Source organism: Nymphalis io, chromosome 9 (assembly GCF_905147045.1).
Source record: "Nymphalis io chromosome 9, ilAglIoxx1.1, whole genome shotgun sequence".
NCBI lineage: Eukaryota > Metazoa > Arthropoda > Insecta > Lepidoptera > Nymphalidae > Nymphalis > Nymphalis io.
The window spans coordinates 13747371-13772070 of NC_065896.1; the positions used below are offsets into that span (position 1 = coordinate 13747371).

The 24700-nt window shown below is 34.2% G+C and overlaps 1 protein-coding gene across 1 annotated transcript in view; it reads right to left on the reverse strand.

Annotated features, from left to right (window-relative positions):
• LOC126770698 (uncharacterized) overlaps nt 1–24700 on the reverse strand; it is a 234614-nt gene that overhangs the window by 108937 nt on the left and 100977 nt on the right. Inside the window, exon 4 of the mRNA XM_050490200.1 lies at nt 816–1020. Within this exon, the coding sequence (XP_050346157.1) occupies nt 816–1020 (205 nt within the window). The remainder of the gene's footprint in view (nt 1–815; nt 1021–24700) is intronic.

The following is a 24700-nucleotide window of genomic DNA, read 5'->3' on the forward strand; positions in this document are numbered from 1 at the left end:
TGAAAATATAAATAATCCCGCTGCTCGTGCTCGTCTAAGGTATATATTTCATTATTACTCTTTCATTATTATTTATTGAAAAAAGAGTGTGACCTTAACATGTCTTGTGACTAATGAGTTTTTTATGAGCAAACCTCATGTCATGAGCAACTCTCAACGGCCAAGAGGGAAGTAAAAAAAGCTCTTATTTTACTTACTTTTTCCTTTTTCTTTTATTGTTCTACAATAATGATGATATAGAAGATATAAATGCGTGGAATTAATATTAGTTGTGCGGGATATTTATTGTTTAAAATAAATACAATAAATTTACTTATACGATGCTTTAGCTATACTTAAAATTTGTAAGAGTATGTATAAGTATATTATTATTTGGATTTATACTATTTCTATGTTGCAATAACGTTACGTTAGGTACATGTCGAATTTATTGAACTTCGGATTGTTATATCGAATGCGCTTCTGTCGTAAGTGCAAGCAATGTTTAGTCTGCTCTCCAAGTATTATTGCCAATGGCACAGATATGAACTTTCAGTGCAAGACAAGAACATCTGGCATCTGCGTCAATATAACATAATAACATGTAAGAAAACATGCATAAAAGATTACATAGACGATAAAAAGCTTGGAATCAGTATTCGTTGGTTTTGCAGGATATTACATCATATTTTAATTGGAGTATCTATGTAGGTACCACCAACCAGCAATACTTAGTATTTTTGTATCAGTTAGAACGGTGAGATTTAGAAAAAGAGTCAGAAGTTATCAACAGATTTGTGAAACATTTGTACTAAAAAACGTCGTCTGGTACTTACCTAAGTACCAATCCATCAGCTCTGTCGTCACTCGCTATGCTGGATCTCGGCGAGTTACCGAGACGACTGGAGGCTGACTTGCGACGAAGTTCATGAGGATCGGGTTCGTCCTTGTTGATGAAGGAAAGCCGGGGTGCGTGAGGACGTAGACCGCAGACTTTGTGTGTTGACACCCCCCGACAGAGAAGTTGACTTTGTGTTATTTCTGGAACAATGTTATAATGTGAGACTACAGCTACACGTGAAACCAAATTCACAAATGTTTCAACGAGATCAAAGTACAAAAGATATTCGATTTGATTTGTTACTTTAAGTTTAAATAACGCGCCGCTTAAAAACAGTCTATATGTTATACACACTAGCACTGGATAGTTAAATATAATATAAAAAAGTATAAAGTGAGGGGCTAATATCAACTTCTAAATGGCCAGCAGTGGGAGGGTAGGGTTGGAGTTTATTTCATTACGTTCATGGGAATCGAGGTGGAAATGTATAGGATAAATATAAATTAGTAATCTAATTTATAACACGAGTCTTTGAGAGGATTTAGGAAGGACAATATATTATACTGATTATTATTATAATTAGCATCTTTCAACAACTCGATTCAATTAATGTACTAATAAAAACATTAGCGAAGAATATCTTTGTTTCATATTATGCCCCTAAAAACAATGTCGCAAAAAATATGATTGAACATTATTAGAAAAATGTACTTCAATTTAATATTAAAAAGTAAACATTGAAACATATTTGATATATTAACGTTATAAACTGTTTAAGCGGAATTACGTATTAGTTCCCGTTCCCGTTCTTTATATAAAGAACAAAAACATCCAATACCTAAAGGTTAGTAATATAAAAATTCCTCGAACATTTTTGCGTCTTCACGCGGCGTTGGCGGTATTCGGTAAATATTTGCCGATGGCTGTTGTGAAAGTTTTTTTATATTAAGTATATTATATGGATTTGGAGTCTCATCCATCAGTCTCATTATATGTGGAATCATATTTTTTTATCTTAAACTTTATGAAAATGATCGTTATGTGGTTATGAAAAATTGACACACATTGACTCAAAATAAACATTATGCACTATTTATATAAAAAGTAAAATATTGTAGTATTAATCTTGTGAATTTGGTATAGATATACGCCATAAATACTGAATAACCGGCATATACGTGCCCGCAACGGCAAAGTTCTCTTGGCTTGCTCTAAATAAAATATTATAAATGCGAGTAGATTCGTTTATTCGTTTATTTGTTACGCTTTCACTTCTTAACTACCTAACTGATTATTTTATAAAATTAACAAATGTTGAAGTAAAGTCCGATACCGTTCCTAACGCTTTATGTCGTCTATCGTCCGATTCATGACGATTCATGGACTAGATCAGTTACAGAAACCGTTAAAAAACTATTTAAGACTAATAAAGTCCTACTACAAAAACTTAGTATTTTTACTATTGTCTGTTAAAACGACGGTATTTTCTTGGTACATAATTATCGGGACAGAAAGAACTGTCAGAAGATCCAAGGAAATGTCACCAAGAGAAGTTCATTAAGTTAATGAGTGAAAACGAAGCGCTTCCGATTTCATCATGAACGACTAACTTCAGCTCCGTAAACATTGGGTGCCCTATTTCAGTAATTTTTCTTTCCATTTCGTAAATGAAATGTTGGATTTTCTCGCTACGTAATGACTGTGCTAGTTGACGCGGAACACGTGAAACCAATCGGAGTTACCGATCGTACGAGCGAAAATCGACGAGTTTTTCTTGGTTCAAATTCACAATTTATCACGTTTTTTTGGTTAGCGGAATTATTGAATACGTTAAAAGATGGCTTTTTAAGTTTGGATTTACGATTGAAGCTGACAGGTGAAGTGTTACGCTTCTATTTTGAATAAAAATTTTGACATTAACTTTATCGTTAGATGTTTAAGTTGTAGTAAAATAAAATGTCAGTTATTCTTTTCTATAAATATAGATTAGTTAAAGTCATGATATATTCGCGCATTTTAATTGAAGTCGCACGACAATATTGTACGGCTGAATTATTCTTCAAAAATAATGTCAACTGTAGTTTAGATTCTTAAATTTATACCCTTATGAAAAAAATACATAATATTTATTTTAAACGCTTCATGTAGATGAATATTGCCTTACTAATACTTTGTAATTTAATCCAGTGATAATATAAATATTACAAACCAACGTATGAAAAAATACACAGAGCGTGCTGTGTGATACCTTAGCTCTTAGAATTGGTTTGGGGAAAGTTTATATCTCATTGATTAAAAAACAGCACGGGATAAAATTCTTATTTTACCGAAGAACGAAGTCGGGCACAAAATAAAGACGGTTGACAAAATTCAGCGTAATGTAGGTATAAGTGTCATTATAATGCCCCAGACCTTTGTCAATAATCCTGCAACATATGTATATATCAGATGGTTACATCAAATCCCCGGCCTCGGAGTTAGACGTCCCACACGAACGATCTATGAATAAGTGAATTTGGAATTCATCAGTCTCATTGACACGTCAAATTGAGACATGTTCGATTTAGCTCTGCTCATGATAATTTAGATATTTCCTTGTTAGGGTCTATTGCTGAACTAGAACTAGCACAGTATAAATCTATGTTATTAATAAGTCACTTTTAGTTCAAATTAACATCAATCGTCTCGTCTTAATACAAATTAAGTAATAATAGTAATTTATATTACCACTATGTAAACTGTATGAGGTTATCATTATTATTAGTAATACTACCATTACGTGGTGGTTACCTTTTTTGTCAGCGACGTGATTTCGTCATGGGAAAAAATCCTCTCCAGCTGAAAGTTGCTCCGGTGTTCGCGAGATATATATGAAGGATATTATCATTCAACATATTATTTTAACTTTTTCACGATGTTTTTCTTCACTGCCGAAAATAGTCGTCAGATAACGTCCGCCGTAAAACAAGGAGCCCGACTGACATCATTTGTTTTATAGCCATACTTATAAAAGTTGTTGCGGGTGCTCAGGTATATACTGATTTCTCTTTTGTCATCAGTGATGTGGCATTTGAAAAGAACAAGGGACAGCTTTGTTTAACTTATTACTCACTGAACGACTTTTATAGTTAAAGAAGTTAAAGTTTAATAATATGTACTTTTATTAAGAATCGTCTTAACTTTAATATATCAGAAACTGAAAAATTTCATGGACCGTAAATATTTAGCCCACTTCTGGGCTAACTTTACGATGTTTTTCTTCAAGGCCGACATGAGGTGAATTATAAACACAAATTAAGGACATTAAAATTAATTTGTGCCTGTCCGGATTTGAAACTGGAAATTTCGCACTGTCTGGTCTATCTCGACTTTTTCATTCATCATCATTATCTGCGCTACAGAAAAATCAACAGTATCAATATACTCGATATATTTTAACAGAAAATAGAACTTTTGTCTTTTTAAGAATAAAACTTGCAAACATTAAAGTCTCTTTTCTAGAGTATTTTCCGCCACTAAACGTAACCTTTTACTGTGTCACGGTGTATAGCGTATCTGCATAGTAAATGCTTGTAGCCATTAGTTGTATATTCATGTTCGTTGCTCCGAAAATCGATGTGACTTCAGAGCTGGCCGAAAAAATATAATCGCGTTATAATTAGTATAAGCCAAGTTTTATGTGGGTTTCAATGGGTGTTAAGTGTTAACATTTTTAGTCTCAATAGCTTAATTTAATTTTTAATATTTACAAACTTATGGAACAAAACATACGGCCAATAACATGTTTGATCTTGACATTCAGTCATCCGCCAACAGTACCCGCTCCTTATATACGCTTAACGCTTAATAGGAACATTAGTAAATCTCTGAAAATAGGAATTATTAATATTAATCTTTTAAAAAAATATATTATATTAGGAATTTTAAATACAATACAAACTGCATCCCCCTTTCGCAACTCCACCTCCTCACTTTATAATATAATCTTATACCTCACTTACACATCATTTTTTTATATAGAATAGGAAGGCGGACGAGCATATGGGACACCTGATGGTAAGTGGTCACCATCGATCTTAGACATTGGCATTGTAAAAAATGTCAACCATCGTTTACATAGCCATTGCGCCGCCAACCTTGGGAACTAAGATTTTATGTCCATTGTGCCTGTAATTACACTGGCTCACTGACCCTTCACACCGGAACACAATAATATCAAGTACTGCTGTTTTGCGGTATAATATCTGATGAATGGGTGGTAAATACACAGACGAGGTTGTACAAAGCCCTACTTCCAGTAAAATCTATATATAAAGACAATTATATGACGCCGCGGACTTTTCTATAAACATAATCAATAAATTTTACACGCAAGGTGAAAACAGTTTATTGTTTCATATTTCAACAACGTACGCTTGGAAACCTTCCGGAAAGTATAAAACTGAAACTATAAACTGTCATAATACGAAATACCCCTTGGCGGGTTGTTCATACTTCGTTTCCGAGGATGCTAGAAGATTAGCGGTGCAAATACCTTCTCTATTCATCCACACATCCAATAAACTTTACTCAGATATCAATTCAGTCTCTACATATTATAGTGATGTCAGCCAGTTCAGTGCCTTTTATATTTTAAACACATATAAAGAATACTCTTTTCTGTAATATTTAATTTAAACACAATTGCAAACGAGCAAATGGGGGCTGATAAATATGCAATATGCAAATAAAAATATAATTCTATGGGGAGTCCTGGAGTAGATCCTTCCATTCCCAACGTGTGCCATCGTGGTTTTGTAATATCTTTTAACATACAAACGTTCCATAGCAATGCTTTTTAATTTTACAACTGAATATATTAAAACGCTTACTTTGATACTATTGTAAGATTTTTTGTGTAATCGGATATTAGAAGTTACAAGTTTATGCTCGGAAACGATGGCCGATGTACCTTAACAATTAATAGATAAGTTAGTATATATGAAAGATGATGATGAGCTTCGAAGGCGTAGAAAAATAAAATTTGCGTTAGGTTTTCAATCACAATTGCATGTAATATCTTTAACGAATATACAGAGATCAAGGAGAAGGGGTGCGGGTACAATATTTAAATCAATCGCGGCCGATAAAAAGTTTGTTTGGTTAAGTATCTCGACGCGAGATGTCGCTACCTGTCCTTAACTGGATAGGAAGTATGAACAATACGTTTCATTTTCAACCTCTGTCAATGCGTTCATGTTACTTCCTTCCACTCTATGCTGAACTACCTAGATGATTTCTTATAGTCTACACTACTTCTTATATTCTATATTATAAAGCTCATTGTAAAGTGAATTGCTTGTACATATTATTGCTCATATACCTAATAGGTATTTTTGTTGCTTGTGGTCAGTGAAAATCGAACAGAAACAGTGAACGCCTACAAACGATTATATTGTTATGACGTCATAACAATAATTATGTTGTGACGTTTTTATGCTATCGTATCTAGTGTATTGTACTGTGTTAACTTATTACGTTAGCTTTGGTTCGTTGGGTTGGTGACCAAATGGGAAAATTTATGTTGATTGGCTAACTACACTATACATATACTGTACATATACATTTATTAATACTTCAAGAAGTATACGCTAATTCATAATATACTCTTGGTAAAAATGCAATAAGTCGTTTAAATGTGAAGTAAAAGCAACGTATTCAGCAAATGTAATAAATAGAATTCATTTGAAGTAACGCGTCTCGCTTCGGGGCATTGCAAAACATGTCGTTTTGAGCTTCGTCGCGACTGTTGGCATTATAAAAATGAAAGAACATGTTTAAATATAATTAATTCAGCTACACATGATATTTACAAATAGTTTGAATATAAAATAGCACCTTTAAATAATTTTATTTAAGGCGCTATTTTATATTATCTTATACTAGTACAGCAATATCAATACCGTAATCATAACTGTAAAAATAACAAAGTTATCCTTGTAGCTTGAGGACCGTTTTACTCTCCGCGCCTGTAATAAAGTTCAGGTGTGTGTGATAGGGCTTTGTGTTGGCCCGTCTGGGTGGTTACCATCTGTTTACCGTCTGCTCATCAGATATTGTGCCGCTAAGCAGCAATACCTAATATTAATGCGTTCCGGTTTGAAGGCTGAGTGAGCGAGTGTAACTACAGGCACAAGGGACATAACATCCCAGTTCTCAAGGTTGGTGGCGCATTGGCGATGTAAGGAATGAACAAATGAGTCCCAGTAAATGTGCAACAGCGGTAGAATATGCGGGCGTGCACAATCAACTCATGAGATAGTGTGTGATACTGTGTGTGTTAGATTTGAATTAGTTATCCAAATTTTCATCAAAAAGTTTCTATACTTTATTTTTTAAGCAAAGTAGTATCTTTGACAAAACTAAAACGCTCATTTATTTTAAACATTAATAGAGGAAACGAATACAAACTTATGACGCGTGCAATTTGTCAACTTCATGGTCATAATTAATACAGTTTTATTACTACAGAATCCCAGAATACATCCAGTATTCATATCGCTAAATTTAAAGAATGTAAAGTTACGTTTGTGTGCAAAAGGGTATTGTAGTTCTGGTTAATTGTGGATGTTCAATATAACATAAAAACAATAGAATATGTATTTTATTTGAGAGCTACTGAGTTTTGTGCGTGTTCAGCCCTGCCCTGCCTCATGTCTTGATCCAAAGCGATTAAATTCACCCCGGTTTTATAGCAGTTGTTCTATACAATAAGTATTTTTCATTCGATTACATTCAAATGTTATTATAAAGCTGTTTACTTATGTAATTGAATAAAAAAGCTAAATTGTGTAGTCATACTCCTTGTGTATGCGAGTTACGCTGAGTCAATTATATTAAGCACATTATAATATAATTTAATTCTCAGGATTCAACGGAATAAAGATTAATATTATGTAATAGCGTGTAGGTCTTTATTAAAATATTTTACGTTAAAATTGTTAATATTGTATAAGACCTAATATACTTTAGAAGATTTTTTTAATCTGTGATCTTATTAAGGTGTCAATGTTTATATTTTTCTGTCATAATGATGTTCTACTATACCATTTCCTTCACGGCGATTATTCTTAACGGAAAATAGCCAACTAAGCAGAATATATTATACGGATAGTTTTCAAGTGTGTGCACTTTTAATCTCACCCCCATATGGATTATGGAACGACGATATAACATGACATCGAGTCCAGGCTCGGGGTTAAAGGTTTCACGTGCTTTTTTAATTATATTTAATTAACAAATTAAAAATGACTCATAAAAACGCCCGAACTGCGCTTAAGATCGGCTCACTTATTTTATTCGTGTAATCATTTGTTCGTACAGTGTTTGTACAGTGTGTTGGTTAGTATATTTCATTTTTAAGAGTTGTCAGTTATAAACTAACTAAAGTATGATAAAGATTACGTATTTCCCGCTCAAAAACTGTATTTAATTGGAGGCTATTAACAATTTAATATTAATAGATTAGACTGTATATTTATAAAGCGCTGTTGTAAAGTTTCAGCTAGACCAGTAAATGGTAGTAGTAGATAGTAGTGTTTATTTTATTTTGTTTAGTTAAAACTTGTTTGTAATTTTGTATATGAGTCTTTAGTTACTTTAATAAATAAATTATTATTATTATTAACACTACCTACCTACCTAAAAACCTAGTTATTTTTCTAGCTGAAGAAAGTATTAAGCATCAAATAAAGTTGTGTGACAATGAGACGAATAGCGTTTGCGATACAATTACGACGCGACTACGGTTGTAACGCTGCAAATAAGAGCGCTTTTTCACGTGACGTCATTAAACGAAAGCTTATAAAACATAACATGTGATTTTAAGTATTTCATATGTGTGTGAGCCGAGATGGCCCATTAGCTAGAACATGTGCATCTTAACTCAAGATTGCGGGCTCAAGTCCAGGCGATCATGACTGATTCTGTCACAGTCCAGAAGTCCAGGCATGTTTTCAAGTATCAATAGCTAAAATTACTAAAAAATCTCGTCATTCGTCTTGTATTCCGCCTCCGCAAATATGACCATGTACAGAATTTCCTCTAAAGTTCAAATAACTTTCTGTGCTCTGTCATGTGACTTTCATATTTTTTTTTATAGTATGCTTAATTTATTCCCAATTCTTATTAAAAACTAGATTGTTACGAAGCCTTATATATATATGTTAAAATTTCTGCGCGTTAAAGTAAATTTAAGACGATAAAATTATGTAATGGAACTGTGCGAATAAAATAATCCAAATCGCTATTAACATTAGTTTAAATATTTGTTAAGTAATAATTGGAAACGCCTATAGTTGTCTTATAAATTAAAGTTTATAAATGGTTTTATTATATTTATTAGTTTTTATTTCATATGTAGGTATATTGAGTTAGATACTCATCGTATCGTATCAATGTGAGTTTGTTCTTATTTTACTGCACTTTTTTCATTACAGTTCCACCTACTCACATTTTTTTTTAAATTCCCATTTGAATGTGTTGTCAGGAATAAACACCCAATTAGCCCCAAGTTCTGCCCCTGACTACTCAATACAATTAGTTTTAAGTTTTTTTCTGAACTGTTACCACGTAACGTATTAATTATCATGTATCATTAAGTATGTTATCAGTAACGAATTAATAAGTAATTTATATTTCATTAGAATAAACCCAATCAAATAATACAAAGATAATTGTATATTTTGTTTGCAGCAGAATTGGGAATAGAATTCTGCCACCTTGCAAGCGGGTGACGTGATAGCATCGTTTTTTTAGTGCTCACGTTATTTCGATGTTACTGACATATATATTTAACTTTTTATTGTCACTTACAAACTTTATAATAGTTATTTAGTTTAATAGTATTCTGTTACGCATTTTTCTTTTTCAATCTTAAACCCCTAATTACTAAATGAAAACTTGTGTCTGTCTCTCATCCCCCAAAACTGAGCACTCTAATTTACCTACATGGATGGGCCAGTGATGCGTAGCCTTACATAAGTGTTTTCTCCCTTTGCTCGATTTGTTTATCTTCACTAACAATGTTTGATCTCTTAATAATATTAACAAAATTGTTTCCAACGAATCCAACGCAAATACATAAGCAATACCAAATAAATACGTAATGTAAACACTGTTCGCAATTCCATTAAGATAGAGACACATCTGCGCTAACATTAACAAAGTAAAGATATGTGCACACTTGCGAATCGCTTGCACGACGTTGATGGTGATGTTGTTTCATTTAGTCGTATACACCCGTACGTCTTGTTACTTTTGTATGATTTTTGGCGCATTTATGCTTAAATTAACCTATTTTACCTGAATACGAAGGGTACATATGTATATTAATTCTGCAAACTGCTTTATCATGCAAAATTATTCTCATCTGTTTTCGCATATCTTCTAAACTACCTACCTATCATAATTCGACAAATAAATGAGGTATTGGTAGAAGGATCTTGATCGTCCGCTGCTTATATGACGTCACAGTTACTTTAATGTGGAGCTTTATAAGGGACACAAAGACAATAACTATTTAACACATAAATATATTCAAAGGTTAAGCGTGACCGCATGCCACCTTAAAAAATTGTCAAAATTTGGATTTTCGAAAATCGAGTTAATAATAAATTTATATGAAATAAATAAGCAATTTATTTCTTTAAATAAACAAATCGTGTAAAAAACAGATCCAAACTCGTGCCAGCTTCCGATGCAATCTTCTTCAACTTCAACGAAATTATTTTATTGGACGTTCCATGTCCTGACAATTTCAACTCCAAGTTTGAAAGTATGTGACAGTTTGATAACGGAGAAATATTTTCGCTAAGTCTGCAGCAAAATAAAAGATTCCAACGGTACGTGGGATATGTTACGGCTGTACAGTACGGACCGTTCAATGTGTTATTTTATTTGTAGACGAAGGAGGACGTTTGATCTTTGTAGCTTGCTTGAGCTTGAGGTCAAATTAAATCAGGGATCATTTTTAGGCTGTTTTATAGGTTGAATGACTGCCTCAGTGATTAAGTTTAAGGCCACAGATCATGAGTCGTTTGCTTAAGCGCGGATCGCCATTTATTAAATTAATACATATATTAAATACAAATGCTTAAAAAATGCAGAAAGTTTTTCATGATACAGTTTGTTTTAGACTTGTTTTCTTTCATACGATATTAATTAACAAAATATATGCCGAAATATTTATTCTAATTACGAAGCCTATAATCTTCCATGTCTTTTATCAAAAATGGTAAGATTTACTAAATAAATTTAAACAGTAAATATAAAAAAAAGGCAATGTTCATCGTGGAAACGATAACCGCACCGTAAAACGTACGTTCAATTTGTTTAAAAACAGTTTCAACTTGGTTATTTCGCTTCTCCAGCGAAGTTTGAGAAAACTCATACATTTTGAGTATAACTTACTAAGATTAATTACGAACATTTGTTTTGATAAAAATACAAGTTTTATCGAATAACAATAAAATTTATTTTAAACTAGCCATTAGTTCTACTAATTCATAACGACGATCACAAATAAATGCAAGATAAAATGGTTTTTTATGTACTATTTAGGTTTCAATAAATTTTCCAATTAAATTGTCAGCAGTAGAAACATTAAAATAATATAAATATATTTGTACGTTTAAGTGTAAGTTAATTCCACGTTCTTTTCGGAACTTTCAAAGGTGGGCTCATAGAGAATGCTTCTAGGGATGAGTTGTAAAAGTAAAATAGTAAAAATAGACCTTAAATGACACACCGCTGGGCTAAGGTATCCTCTCATTTTGAGGAGAAGATTTAAAGGTTTCTCCACCACTCTGCTCCAGTGCTGGTCGGTGGAAGTCTTCTCAAGGACAGGAGGACTTTTTATGTGTGTATCATGTTAATTATGATCTTTACATTTTTTACTCAAAACGTTTCATTTCTAACCTCTCATTTTGTGTATTAATAATAATTATTGCTATAATTAATATTTAAAATGTCTAATACACATATGTACAATTACAAAACCCTATTTTATCAATAAGAACACACTTATTATTATTATCATCTTAATAGAGTAACTTTTCTCTTAGAAGTTTATTGTTAGAGCAGAAAAGTTTCACAATTAAGTTGCCTATACAAATCTGTGACAACGAGGCCAAGGAGTTGCATGTTTCAGCTTACTCAGTACATAAAAGGTTTGCCAACCGAATAAATTACTGGTGGTAGAGCTTTGTGCAAGCTCGTCTGGGTAGGTACAACACACTCATCAGATATTCTACCGCAAAACAGCAATACTTGGTATTGTTGTGTTCCGGTTTGAAGGGTGAGTGAGCCAGCGTAATTACAGGCACAAGGGACATAACATCTTAGTTCCCAAGGTTGATGGCGCATTGGCGATGTAAGCGACGGTTAACATTTCTTACAATGCTAATGTCTATAGGCGTTGGTGACCACTTATCATCAGGTGGCCCATACGCTCGTCCGCCTTCCTATTCTATAAAAAAAAAAAATATTCCTGAGGCATGTCGCTATCCTTCTTATATAGATACTTTTATTTCTCATACATCTTTTATCTTTCATAAAGAATATTATTTATCCATTTTATTATATGCGTTTAATTATGTATACTACACACATTTTATGTTTTGTTATTGTGTATTATATTTCTTTAATTCTTATCTTAGTTACCTCAGTTTCTGTCACAAAATCTTGAAAAGGTCAACATTTGCTTCGATATTGACCTGGTACATACCTCATGTTTTATTACGTATTTGAGTGCAATACATTTGAAAAATTATAAAAATTATGATATTTAATATTTACAAATAAAACAGTTTCTGATATTATAAACATAAACGAAATCGCTGTTAACGAGCCGCTTGTCATATACTGCGTCTTATTTTCAATCAAAAGAGTCGTTGTGTGCCTTCGTATCCTGTTTCCGAAGCTTGATTGGTGACAACCCGAACGTGAAGTAACAAACTTTATAAGTAGACACAATTAAACTCAGAAGTCCCTGTTTATTATATAGCTAAACCTGCAACGTCGAGTTGATTTTATTTAAATTTAAGAATCCACCTGATTCTAGCAACTGGACCATGTCAGCTTTATTTTAGCTTGCAAAACCTTTAATCGTTTATAATAATATTATATAAGAAAGTTACATCACATGAGATTTATAGAGATTCGTATTTGACCTTGGCGATTCCAAAAGGACAAGCTCACAATATTGGGTGAAAATAATCTTCCAATCTCGCGTTAACGACTATTCCTCGTGCTTTATTAAGCTGGATCGGTGACAATCTAACGTCCCATATGAAACACATTCGGAGTTACATCTTATACAATAACGGCCTTACTTAAAATAATTCTTTAGCGGATGATTAGTCAAACAATGCTGTGTCTTTGCATGTTAAATCAATAATGACAGAAAGAGAGAAATAAGTGTTTGATTACGTAACACGTTCCACCGTTTAGAAGTAAGGCCGCAAACGCTTGTCTTTTAAATAATAACTAAAAAATGGACTGATTCAATAATCGTAGCTTGTCAATATCCTGTTGTGGCTCTCACCAGGGTGGAAACGAATAACTCTTTTTTTAAAACAATATGTAAGTGGCAAATGGGATACCAGTAAATACCAGCGCCAATAAACATTGGCGATAGAATAAGAGATGAGTGGTACCTACCTAGTCGCGCTTGCAGAAACCCCTACCACCTTATAATTTATTCTACTACTAACATAAAACTTCGTTCTGTGTTCTGGAATAAAAAAAATAAAAACTACATGTTCTTTACTTCTATAGTACTTATCTTTAAATATTATTTTGAGTCACTGCTCATTTCTACTGGCACTATTTCAAAACCTACGGTTTTTTAAATGAATGTGCTCAACGAAATTTGAATATTGAACTTGAAACATTTTATACTTTTTAGATTATTCAAAAAAACCTTTAAACTATCACTGTCCGCCTTTATTTTGGAACATAATTTGTCAAATTAAACTTTGTCTGTCGCGAGCTTACAATCCCAACAGAGATTCCTCTATGGCCAAGAGAATGCTTCATATCATTTTTTTGTGAGCAATAGAACATTATTATAATATTTGATCTGCTAGGAACCCTTTTCCTTTCACAGTAATGAAGTTTTGTTTTAAGAATATGATCAGATCTCGAATCTCGTATGACTCGAGTCTTGTGTTCAAACCCTGGTTCAGGTCAATTAAACGGCTAATTTTTTTGTCTAACAAAGATATTGTTTGTAGCAGTCGGTAGATTGCATTATTATCACGTACACAACAGAACTGGGCGAAATATGTTTCAAATAGATGTATTTAAAATAATAGTTATAATATTTTAAGCACATAAACTACAAAATATATTTAGAACTTTTGATTTATTTATTTATTTATTTATTTATGGTCCACAAAACAGATTATAACTAAAGACACATTTAATATATAAGTAAACATTATAAGCAAGCTAAGTTATAACCCAACAACTATGTGAACACAGATTGTAGACGAAATATTTCACTTATAAAAATCAAATAACATCAGCACTTAAGAATACATCGTACACTTTACAAAAAACGTTTACAATAAATGAAAAGAAAAAATTATACAGAAAAATATGAACAAGTTATGACAATGAAAAATAAAATGAAATTATGAAATGTTGAAATGAGGAACTAAATAATGAATAAGAAAATAGATTTAATCACTATTATTAGTTGTTAATTGAAAATATTGAAACCAATTGTTTTCTAAATAGATTTAGGTTATTGTTGAAAATGTCAATACCATCATTCGCGTCTTTTTCGAGAAAAATTTTGTTATATACGCGACACATACGACCGATAGGATTATGATATGATATGTTGTTATTGTATGCGTCCAGGGTAAATATTCTAGGGTGTCGGTATTTAAAGTTAGTGTTTATGTTGATGGATCTTAAAAGCAAGGGTGAATCAATAACACCGTGTATTATTTTATGCAAATATACTAAGTTATTGCAGTCACGACGCATTTCTAGTGTTTGCAATTTAAAATGACTAAGCCTGTCATTGTAGCATTCGAGTTTACGTCCGTACTGATAGCGAAAACTGAGCAATCGTAAAAACCTTTTCTGTACGGCTTCTATCTTTTCACAGTGAGTGGCATAGTTAGGTGACCATATAACCGAGTTATATTCTAAAATACTGCGAACTATGGAACAGTAAAGATGTATAGTAGTTTTAGGCCTTTTAAAACTTTTAGTGCACCTGTTTATGAATCCACACAATCTGTTACTCTTGTTAATTATGTACCCGTAATGATCCCTAAAAGAGAGTTTTTCGTCAAATATTACTCCCAGGTCTTTTGCGGTGGATTTGCGTGAAAGTATGTTTTCGTTTATAGTGTAATCAAAAAGTACTTTTTTCGATCTTTTCAGTGTAAAACTTATTACAAAGCACTTTTCTATATTTAGCGTCATATGATTATTAGTGCACCATCTGGAAAGAGTATCTAAGTCCTTTTGAAGAGATATAGCATCATTGACGTTATTAATCGAAGAATACATTTTAAGATCATCGGCGTATAGTAAAAATTGACACGACAACTTTTTAGCTAGGTCATTAATAAATATTATGAAAAAATAAAGGTCCAAGGTTCGACCCCTGTGGTACCCCAGATGTAATTGTTGCGGGGGAGGAAGTGTACCCTTTGGTTGCAACTAATTGTGTTCTCCTGTCTAGGTATGATTCTACCCATCTTAATAAGGAGCCATGGATTCCGTATGCTTTTAGTTTGCGACAGAGCAAAATGTGGTTTACCTTGTCAAACGCTTTTGAGAAGTCAGTATATATCGAGTCCGTTTGTCCACATTTCGCAAAAGTGTTGCAAATATAGTTCTTATATTCTACCAAATTTGATGTAGTGGAACGATTTTTTACAAAGCTATGCTGTTTGTTACACAGTGCCGGATATACGTGATGATAAATTTTATCGTATACGATAGATTCTAAGATTTTGGAGAAACATGACAAAATACTGATAGGACGGTAATTTTCGCAATGTGAACGGTCTCCAGATTTATAAATTGGTATAATATAGGCAGTTTTTCAGTATTTAGGGAAGATACCATTGTTCAGGGACATGTTGAACAGAATAGACAGTGGAGTGCTAAGTTCTTGAGCACATAATTTTATGAAAGAAGGTGGAATCCCGTCAGGGCCTGCACCCTTATTTTGATCAAGATTCCTAATTTTTTTGTATATTTCATTTTTAGAGATAGAAAAGTTACTTAGTGTATTATTATTGTAATCGACCGCATGAAAATTATGTGAGCCTTTTAGATTGGAGGAACTAAATACTGAACTAAAATAATTCGCAAGCGTCCTGGGCGTTTTTAGAAGTTTTATTCGCATATTTAACAACTTCCGGTATTGAGTTAATTTTAGAGCCTTTTTTATCATTTATGAATCGGTAGAAAATTTTTGAATTACTGTGTATTGAGTCTTCCACCGAACACACGAAATCGTTATAGCATTTGTCTATAAGGTTCTTACTCCTTTTACGTAGCAAAGAAAAAGTGTCATAGTCTCGCGGATTATTAAATTTTTTAAACTTTTTATGATATTTATGCTTTTCAGTGAGACAACGCTTAAGTCCATGGCTGAACCAAACTGGGTAACGAAACGATTCGTCTCGTACCAGAGGTGTGTTTTCCTTGATTACTTTGTTTAAGATCTTGTAGAATGCAAGAAATTATCGTTTCTACTTTTCTAAAAGCAACTTTAACTTATAAGTAAAATACGCTTGAAAGTATCATATTGCTTATGTAAACATGAAATACGGTAGAAATACATAATACAAATTTTATCAGAAAGGGTTTTGGGTAAGGGCAACCTAATGGTGATAAATATAAAACTAACTACTCGTCAAACTAGTTTTATATTAGTTATAGTTTTATAAACCATAAAGATAATGAATTTAAATAAGTTCTTACTGCTTTTGAATCATTTCGGAATGCAGATCTGATCTAGAGGAACCGAAACCTAGTAGTTAATCTTTTTTATTAATTAATCAAAAAATATTAACGCCAAGATCATTCATCGTCCATATTATACAAAATAATATTAGCCTTATTTATTATAAATTGTTTTACAAGAGCTTCAAAATTTCAAATGGGTAAATATAACTACATACCTCGCTAAAAAGTTACTTTAAATTAGAATAGAAATCCGACAGTAATGTGCCGGCAAAAGAATCTGTATTTATTTTTTCACTAATGCAATTACACAGGTAATTAAATACTATAATATTTATTATTTATCCGGAAGGAAGTTTTGTTATAATTTCACATATCGAAGGATCGCTCAACAAACTCGTTCTAACTATCTCTTTACACAACTTACTACTTAGTTATACGAGAACTAAAACAGAACTTGGATCCTCCTGTATTAAATCTAGACACTTAGAAATCTTGTTCGAAATGTTTAACATCGATTCCTTGGTTATAACTTTCAATGTAACTAATTTGATCATTTGAGTTATGTACTTAAGAAATTCTCGTCGGTGAATTTAATTGAGCGATGTCCTAGTGTCCAGATAGATTACCAGAATTTTTATCTCAAAAATGTAAATAAATTTGTCTATCTTTCCACGAAACTGTTATTAGCTCCAACAGTTACAATGATATGCTAAAGCGTCGTCCCAATCGTTAATTCTTCGTTCGCTCAACGCTTTGATCCATTCGTTTTGCCTTTCATATATAATAAAGTAATCAAATTATGCGACATCAAAGTCAGCACTATAAAAAAAGCTAAAAAGGCTGGTTAGTCACACTTTCGTATGATATGACAGAAAGAATTCTAACCGTGCTGTCGTGATTAAAAAAAATGTATCTATATTTTTCGTCGTCGTGACACTCTTGTCAGAGCGGTCGTGGTCACCATGAAGTATTATAAATTATTCGGCGCAGATGTTATTCGCCTCACGAGCCTGCGCCATATGTCCCTGTCAGTGGTAAGCCTCGTGCATTCATGCAAAGGACCGCCAACAGTTGTTTTTATTTGCTCGGTCCATCGCATGGGCGTCCTTCCACGTGGTCTGAAGCCATCCACCTTGCCTTGAATAACAAGGCCCTCAATGGAGTCATTTCCTTGTCGGGAGACCTGTCCAAAAAATGTTAGTATGCGCTTTCGAACCAGCGCTGAAAGACGCTGTTTGATGCAGAGTTCTTGAAGAATGGAGATATTGGTGCGAAATTCGGTCCACGAAACTCTTAACATTCGTTTCCAGCACCAATTTTCATCTCCAGAGTTCATCGATGTTCTTTTTTTCGACCTGCCGCAAAGTCCACGTCTCCACACCGTATAGAAATGTGGGGAAAACAAGCGTTTGTACGAGCCGGATCTTGGTTGCTTTGGTAATGTTTCTGTTCCTCCATATTTTCTTCAGCCTCTCCATTGCAGTTTTTGTAATTGCCATATGCCGCTTGACCTCATCTACGCATCCGCCATTATTCGATATTAAAGCTCCCAGATATATATAGGATTGGACGACCTCACAGTTCTGTCAATCTGAGTGATCTCGGGCGAGTTGTTTTTCGCCCGGTCTACAATCATCATCTTCGTTTTACTGCGGTTAAGCTTTAATCCGAATTCTTGGCATTTTAAGAAGCAATTCTTTCATATGAATCGCGTCAGACGCAAACAGGGTCGTGTTGTCGGCATAGCGCAAATTTGTAATCTTGCGCCCACCGACTGCAACACCGTCACTCCAGTCCTCAAGCGCAATGCGCATTAACAGTTATGTGTAAGCATTAAACAAGAGCGGTGATATTATGCATCCTTGGCGAACTCCAGCGCTGGGATGAAAATCTTCAGATAAAACATCATCCGTCCGCATGGATGCAGTCCCATCTTCGTAAAGACGTCTAAGAAGATGAACTAAGTGTTTCGGTGTACCCATGTCCAGTAAAACCCTCCATAGTCTGGGCCATTTTACTGAGTCAAATGCCTTTGAGAAGTCAACAAAGCAAATAAAGGTAGGCTTGTTAAACTCTTGTACCTTCTCTATTATCTGGCGAACAATGAGGATCTGTTCACGCGTACCCCTTCCTTTTACAAAACCGGCTTGTTCTGGTGCAATTTCCTTGGACAGAAAGTTCTTCAGTCGTTCATTGAGTATGTGTAGTAAAATTTTACTAGAATGAGATATGAGGGCTATAAGGCGGTAGTTGCTACACTTCTTAGTTGAACCCTTCTTGTACAAAGGAATGAAAACCGTGTGAGACCATTCTGTGGGCCATGTTCCTGAATGCCATATCTTGTTGCATATGTTGTGGAAGATATTGACACCTATTTCGCCTAAGGCTCTTATAGTTTTGATCGGTATAGCATCTCTTCCTGTGGGTTTCCCCTTCTTTAGATGCATAATGGCGGTTTTTACTTCCGATCGAAGAATGTCTGACTCTTGGTTTTAATTTCTGGGCTCTGTATCAGGAAAGTTTTTCGACCAGTTGTCCTGGAACAAGGACTGGCAGTATCGCTTCCAAACGTCAGTTATATGGTTTAGCTCATTGACCACTCTACCATCACTATCTTCAATGGCCCAGGTCTTGGAAGGAAGTGTCTTTGTGATGGATCGAATTTTATGATAGAGATCTCTGGACTCATGTCTATTTGCATGAGCATCGATTTCCTCACATATTTTGCAGAGATAGGCATTACAATCCTTCCTGCAACCTGCCTGAATTTGTGCTGACAGTTTGTTTAAGTCGCCAATGCCTGCACCTGTTGACTTTAGCGTGCGTCTCCGTTCAACTAGTTCTAAGGTATATATCTGACATCCAGTGTTGTCGCTTGCATGTTGCAGCTGATGATCCTGAGACCGAAGCAGACTCTATTATTAGTTTTTTGGTTCGGTCCCACAACCTCTCTTTTTACTTTACAGAGGAGACGCCTGTCTCCTCTGTAAAGTCTGCATTCGGCCATTCTACCCACTTCTGTTTTGTAGCAGCGTAAAACTTTGAGTTGTCCTGAACTTCAATTCTTCTCTGTTTTTGGTGACTTCGAGCCGCTTTTAACTTTAATTTAAACTTTGAAATTAGAAGTCGGTGATCAGATCCACAATCTGCCCCGGGTGGGCATTTCTAATTGATGTTTTCCATCGCGATCTAATTAGGATATAATCTATTTGATTGCGATATTTACCATCTGGCAATGTCCAAGTGTATAGCCTGCGAGGATGGTGCTGGAAAAGGCTATTGGCTATCACCAGGTCATTTTCATTTGCAAACTGTATGAGACGTTCTCCTCTTTCGTTGCGAGTTCCAAGTCCAAATTTGCCCACACAATGTCCAGGCTGGTGAAAATTTTCTCCAATTTTGGCAATGAAGTCGCCCAGTATTATTAGAGTTTCTCTATTAGGTTTATTATTCTCTATTATCATTTAACGATGGAAGTTTCTATTTCAAAATAGAATCTCTCAATGTCCTCTTCACTTGCAGTGCTAGTAGGGGCATATATCTGCATAATGTTCAGATTCACTGGTGATGCTTTAAGTTTGACGCTTAATATTCTGTCATTCACTGCTTCAAAGCCAATCACACAGTTCCCCTTGTGGACAGCTACTAATAGAGGTACTCCATTCTGGCTGCTGGTGTCATTTCCAGAAAAGTATACGGCGTGGGAATCAGTGACGAAATAGCCGTTGCCTTTCCAGTGGGTTTCACTGAGTCCACAGATGTTAAGACTCCATCTGACTATCTACTTTTCCAAAATAGTAAATTTCCCAGGGCTGAGTAGTCCGCGCACATTCCATGTCCCTATTGTTTGGATTTGGCGTAGCTTGTAATACGGTCCAGTTGCTGAATTTTCATGTGGAGCCTGGTTCCCTGCTACCCCGTGGCCGGTAACATATTTCAGATCGCCTGCCCCGGACGCAGAACGGCGCCGGTTCCTACGCGGGTCGCATGGCAATCGTATTCTCTCTGTTCGTAGTTTCATGTTGACTTTCTTGGGAAGGATAGTTGCAGTGCTTTCCCCTTGCCTTCTGCACCAAACCTTTTGGAGATTATTTGTATCCCCAGGCTGTTGAAGCGACTTCTGTCAGATTTTTTTTCGTTTCAGCAAACAACCCAGCTATTGTATCAAGTGCGTCATATTTTGCTATACACGTGGGGAAACGCGTAATGCGTTATTCATATATTACGATAAAAAAATGTGCACTCCTTAACCATCGCTTCTACTAAGAACTCCTCTAAATTTTATCGCCAGTCACAATAATTGCAGTATTCCATACCTATCCCCGTAGGAGTATTACATGGCTTAATGGAATTAATGCATTTCGGATAACGTAATCGTTAAGATATATATTTGGTATAAATCTCACAGTGATACAAATAAACCCAAACGCTACAGCAATTATTATGTTGGGTAATTACATATGTAATATTATCCACATATTTCGTAATAAACTCGAGCATCTATACAGAAAGGGTGACCTAAAAACGAAGCTTATTCTAATAAAAATTGAGCCTCCCCATCAAAGGCAATAGCGCTGGCGTCTTGGGTACTATGTCACGGAAATGTCTATCAGGTGGCGGTATCCTAAAACCTACATAAAAGTCCGTTATAGTATTTGTTTATGTAAGCCAAATCGGGATTATCTATAATGCAATGGGAGCACCAGTCTGTAGGCCCGATGTTACTGAGGGTCAGGCCCAAGACGAAAAACGACAAATTGTATATATTTTTTTATAATATTTTATAGGTAGGCGCACGAGCATATGGTAAGTGGTCACCAACGCCCATAGACATATATAGAGAAATTTTTACCATCGCTTACATTCCCAATGCGCCACCAACCTTGAGAACTAAGATGTTGTCCCTTGTGCCTGTAATTACACTGGCTAACTCACCCTTCAAACCGGAAGAAAAAACAATTAACATTTCTTACTTCATGAGTGCCGAGATATTATGATGTATTTATAACCTTTAAAAGCAAGAAGACCCGAGTATTTAGACAGTGTCATCGAAAGACATCACATAAAATTAAAAATATTTATTTAATATTAAAGCATTACACTTACTAATTCATTATCAATTTAGAAACTACCAGTGGTTCTGAAACAAAAAAAAAAAACCCGGACCTGGAAAGAACCGGCGGAAGAAGCTGTGTGGGTTAGACAATTCGATCATTTTTAAACCTATATTAATAAAATATTTTGGATGTTTTGAGTTTGACATTTAAATTAAATTATCCTCTACATTTATATGTCATAGTTTAATTCTTTATATCAGTTGATTCTGATTATTTGTTTTAATGTTGTTTAAAATAATCCGTTTAGCTAACCGAAAATAACTATTCTATCGAAATACAAAAAATAGAACGCATAACATAACTACAAAATATACAGTTTAACAAATTGACAAAGTAATATATTTCTGGTAAAGATTTTTTACATTGACAAATGAAAGAAACATTAAGAAGAAGTCGTACCAACAAATATTAAGAAGTTATAACAAAAATCTATATCAGCTGATATCATTGCGAAGTCTTGTCTCTAGCTGTATTGTTCATTTAACATGAAAACTTAGTTCTGGTTCCTTTTGGTCGAACAAGTAATCCTGGCCACCTCATCCAAGTTAACTCTAAGCAAGTGTAAATAACCATGTATGTATATGAAGGAGGCTTAAATAATTCCAATATAATGAAGCGCAGCCAGTACTATGTATAAATAAATCGGCAACTAATAGTTTTCCAGACTTCAAGTGCGCGGCGAGCTGAGAGGATATATTCTCAAAGAACTATTTGAGAGTATGGGTCAGAGAAGTTTAACTCTATAAATTACGTCATGTATAAAATGCTTTAGATTGTTTGAAGAATTTTGTCCATAAATAATAATAATAATAAATAATAATATAGCCATTTATTCAGATCTTAAACCTAAAAAAACAATATTCTAACAATCCATAAATAGCAAGATTAATTTAAATATTTTTAAATTATTTTAATAAAGTATATATATTACGCCGTTAGTAGTTTGTCATTTGTATTTAAAATAAATATTGTAAAAAAAATCTTAGATTCGAAGAGCTATTCTGTGGGAATAAACGTTTCTTTTTTAATTACAGGTAGGCGGGCAAATGGGCCACTTGGGGGTAAGTAGTCTTTAACTCATTAACGCTAATTTTTAATTCTTATTGGCATTCTTTTGCTAAAATATGTAACCTATACAAAATTACTTATTCTTTGTAGTCGGGTAACAGAGGCATCACAAATACTAGCCTATTAAACAGGAGATTTTGAAGAGCGAAGTCAGTGCGCGGGCAAACACAGGTGTGCGTCCCAGAAGTAAGTAAAGCTTTATTGATCTTCGAGTCACAGGAATGCACACTGCGTACTTCTTAAGACCTCGGACGAGCGAGCTAGCTTGTTGCAGCTGCAACTGAGTGTCATGACAAAAAAAGTTAATGAATTTTATTGGCACAGCTCAGTAACCGGAAAAACCAGAAATACCAAAGTCATTTGACGTAGTTAGTACAACGGTACTTTGGTATTTCTGTTTAATAAACAATTGAAACACAATTATTTCACAGTAAGGAACGTCTGCGGTATTATTCACGAGATCCTTTCCATAGGCCGCTGTCTGTCTCATCATTAGTAAATCCTTAGAGGTTGTATGTGTACCTTCTATAGATTTTTATGCGATCTAATTGGGTATTAAGGTACGCTCGAAGTGGAAGGATCCTTCCTTGATAAAATATGTCAATTATTAAATTTTATTGATAATATTTAGTCTAGTAAAATAAAAGTAATAAGTAATATCGAGTTACATAGATTAAAATATATAAAAAATATACAATATGAACGAGTTATATAAATGAACATGATCCGCAACTACAATATATACGTATTTATTAGTTGCCATTTCCCCTTTACTTAATTGTAAGGTCCAATAATAGTGAGGATCGTTCCTACGGTTTTCACTTCGCTTAGCTCCCCAACTACAGTTGTACAGGTACGAAAGCTTTGAGACGTTATTATTTTTAGAAATAAATAATTTATTGTTTAGATATCGTTACCAATAATTCAATTATATCTAAATAACCGTTGAATAAGTGCTCCGTCTATATAGATGGTTCCAAATGATGTATGTTCCAAATGAAATTCTCTAATTCCCGCTTCCCCCTTCCTTCTTAAGTCCACGCAAGCTGGTTCTCGATGTCACCGCCTAACTGTGACATCAATTCCATCGCGAACAAAGAAATTTGGCAACTCCTTTCTTTGTCGCACTTCCAAAAAATGGAATTCCTTACCAGCTCACGTGTTCCCCTCCTCTTACAACCCGGGTTCCTTCAAACGAGGCGTGAAGAGGCATCTTGCGGGCCGGCAAGGCGAAGGCGGCTAGTGCAGAACGTTTTTCCCGTCTGTACTGGCCGTCGTCGCGTTTGGACTCTACTACCACTTACCATCAGGTGGAGTAGTCATTTGCCCTCCCGGCGAATATAAAAAAAAAAAAAAAATGAAAAACAGGTTTTATTAGGATTTTGGATTATTTTACTAATTTACAATTTTAAAAGTGCTATTAGTAGCTAATAAAAGAGACCTAAGATATTTATAAATATAACTGATATGGGATTCTATTATATAATATAACATAGCGTTTTAACATCAAATAAATAAAGTTTCAATTGAATTGCGTGCTTAAATATATAAAACGCGTAATTCAAATGAACACGATATACATTTTTGAACGATTAATTAAGGTGTAGATTGAAAATAAACAAAATTTCGAACGCGCGAAATTCAAAATAATAAAATAAAAGTAAAGGTTTCGCTACGTAAATAAAAACAAAGTTTCCGTAGCATTTCATGA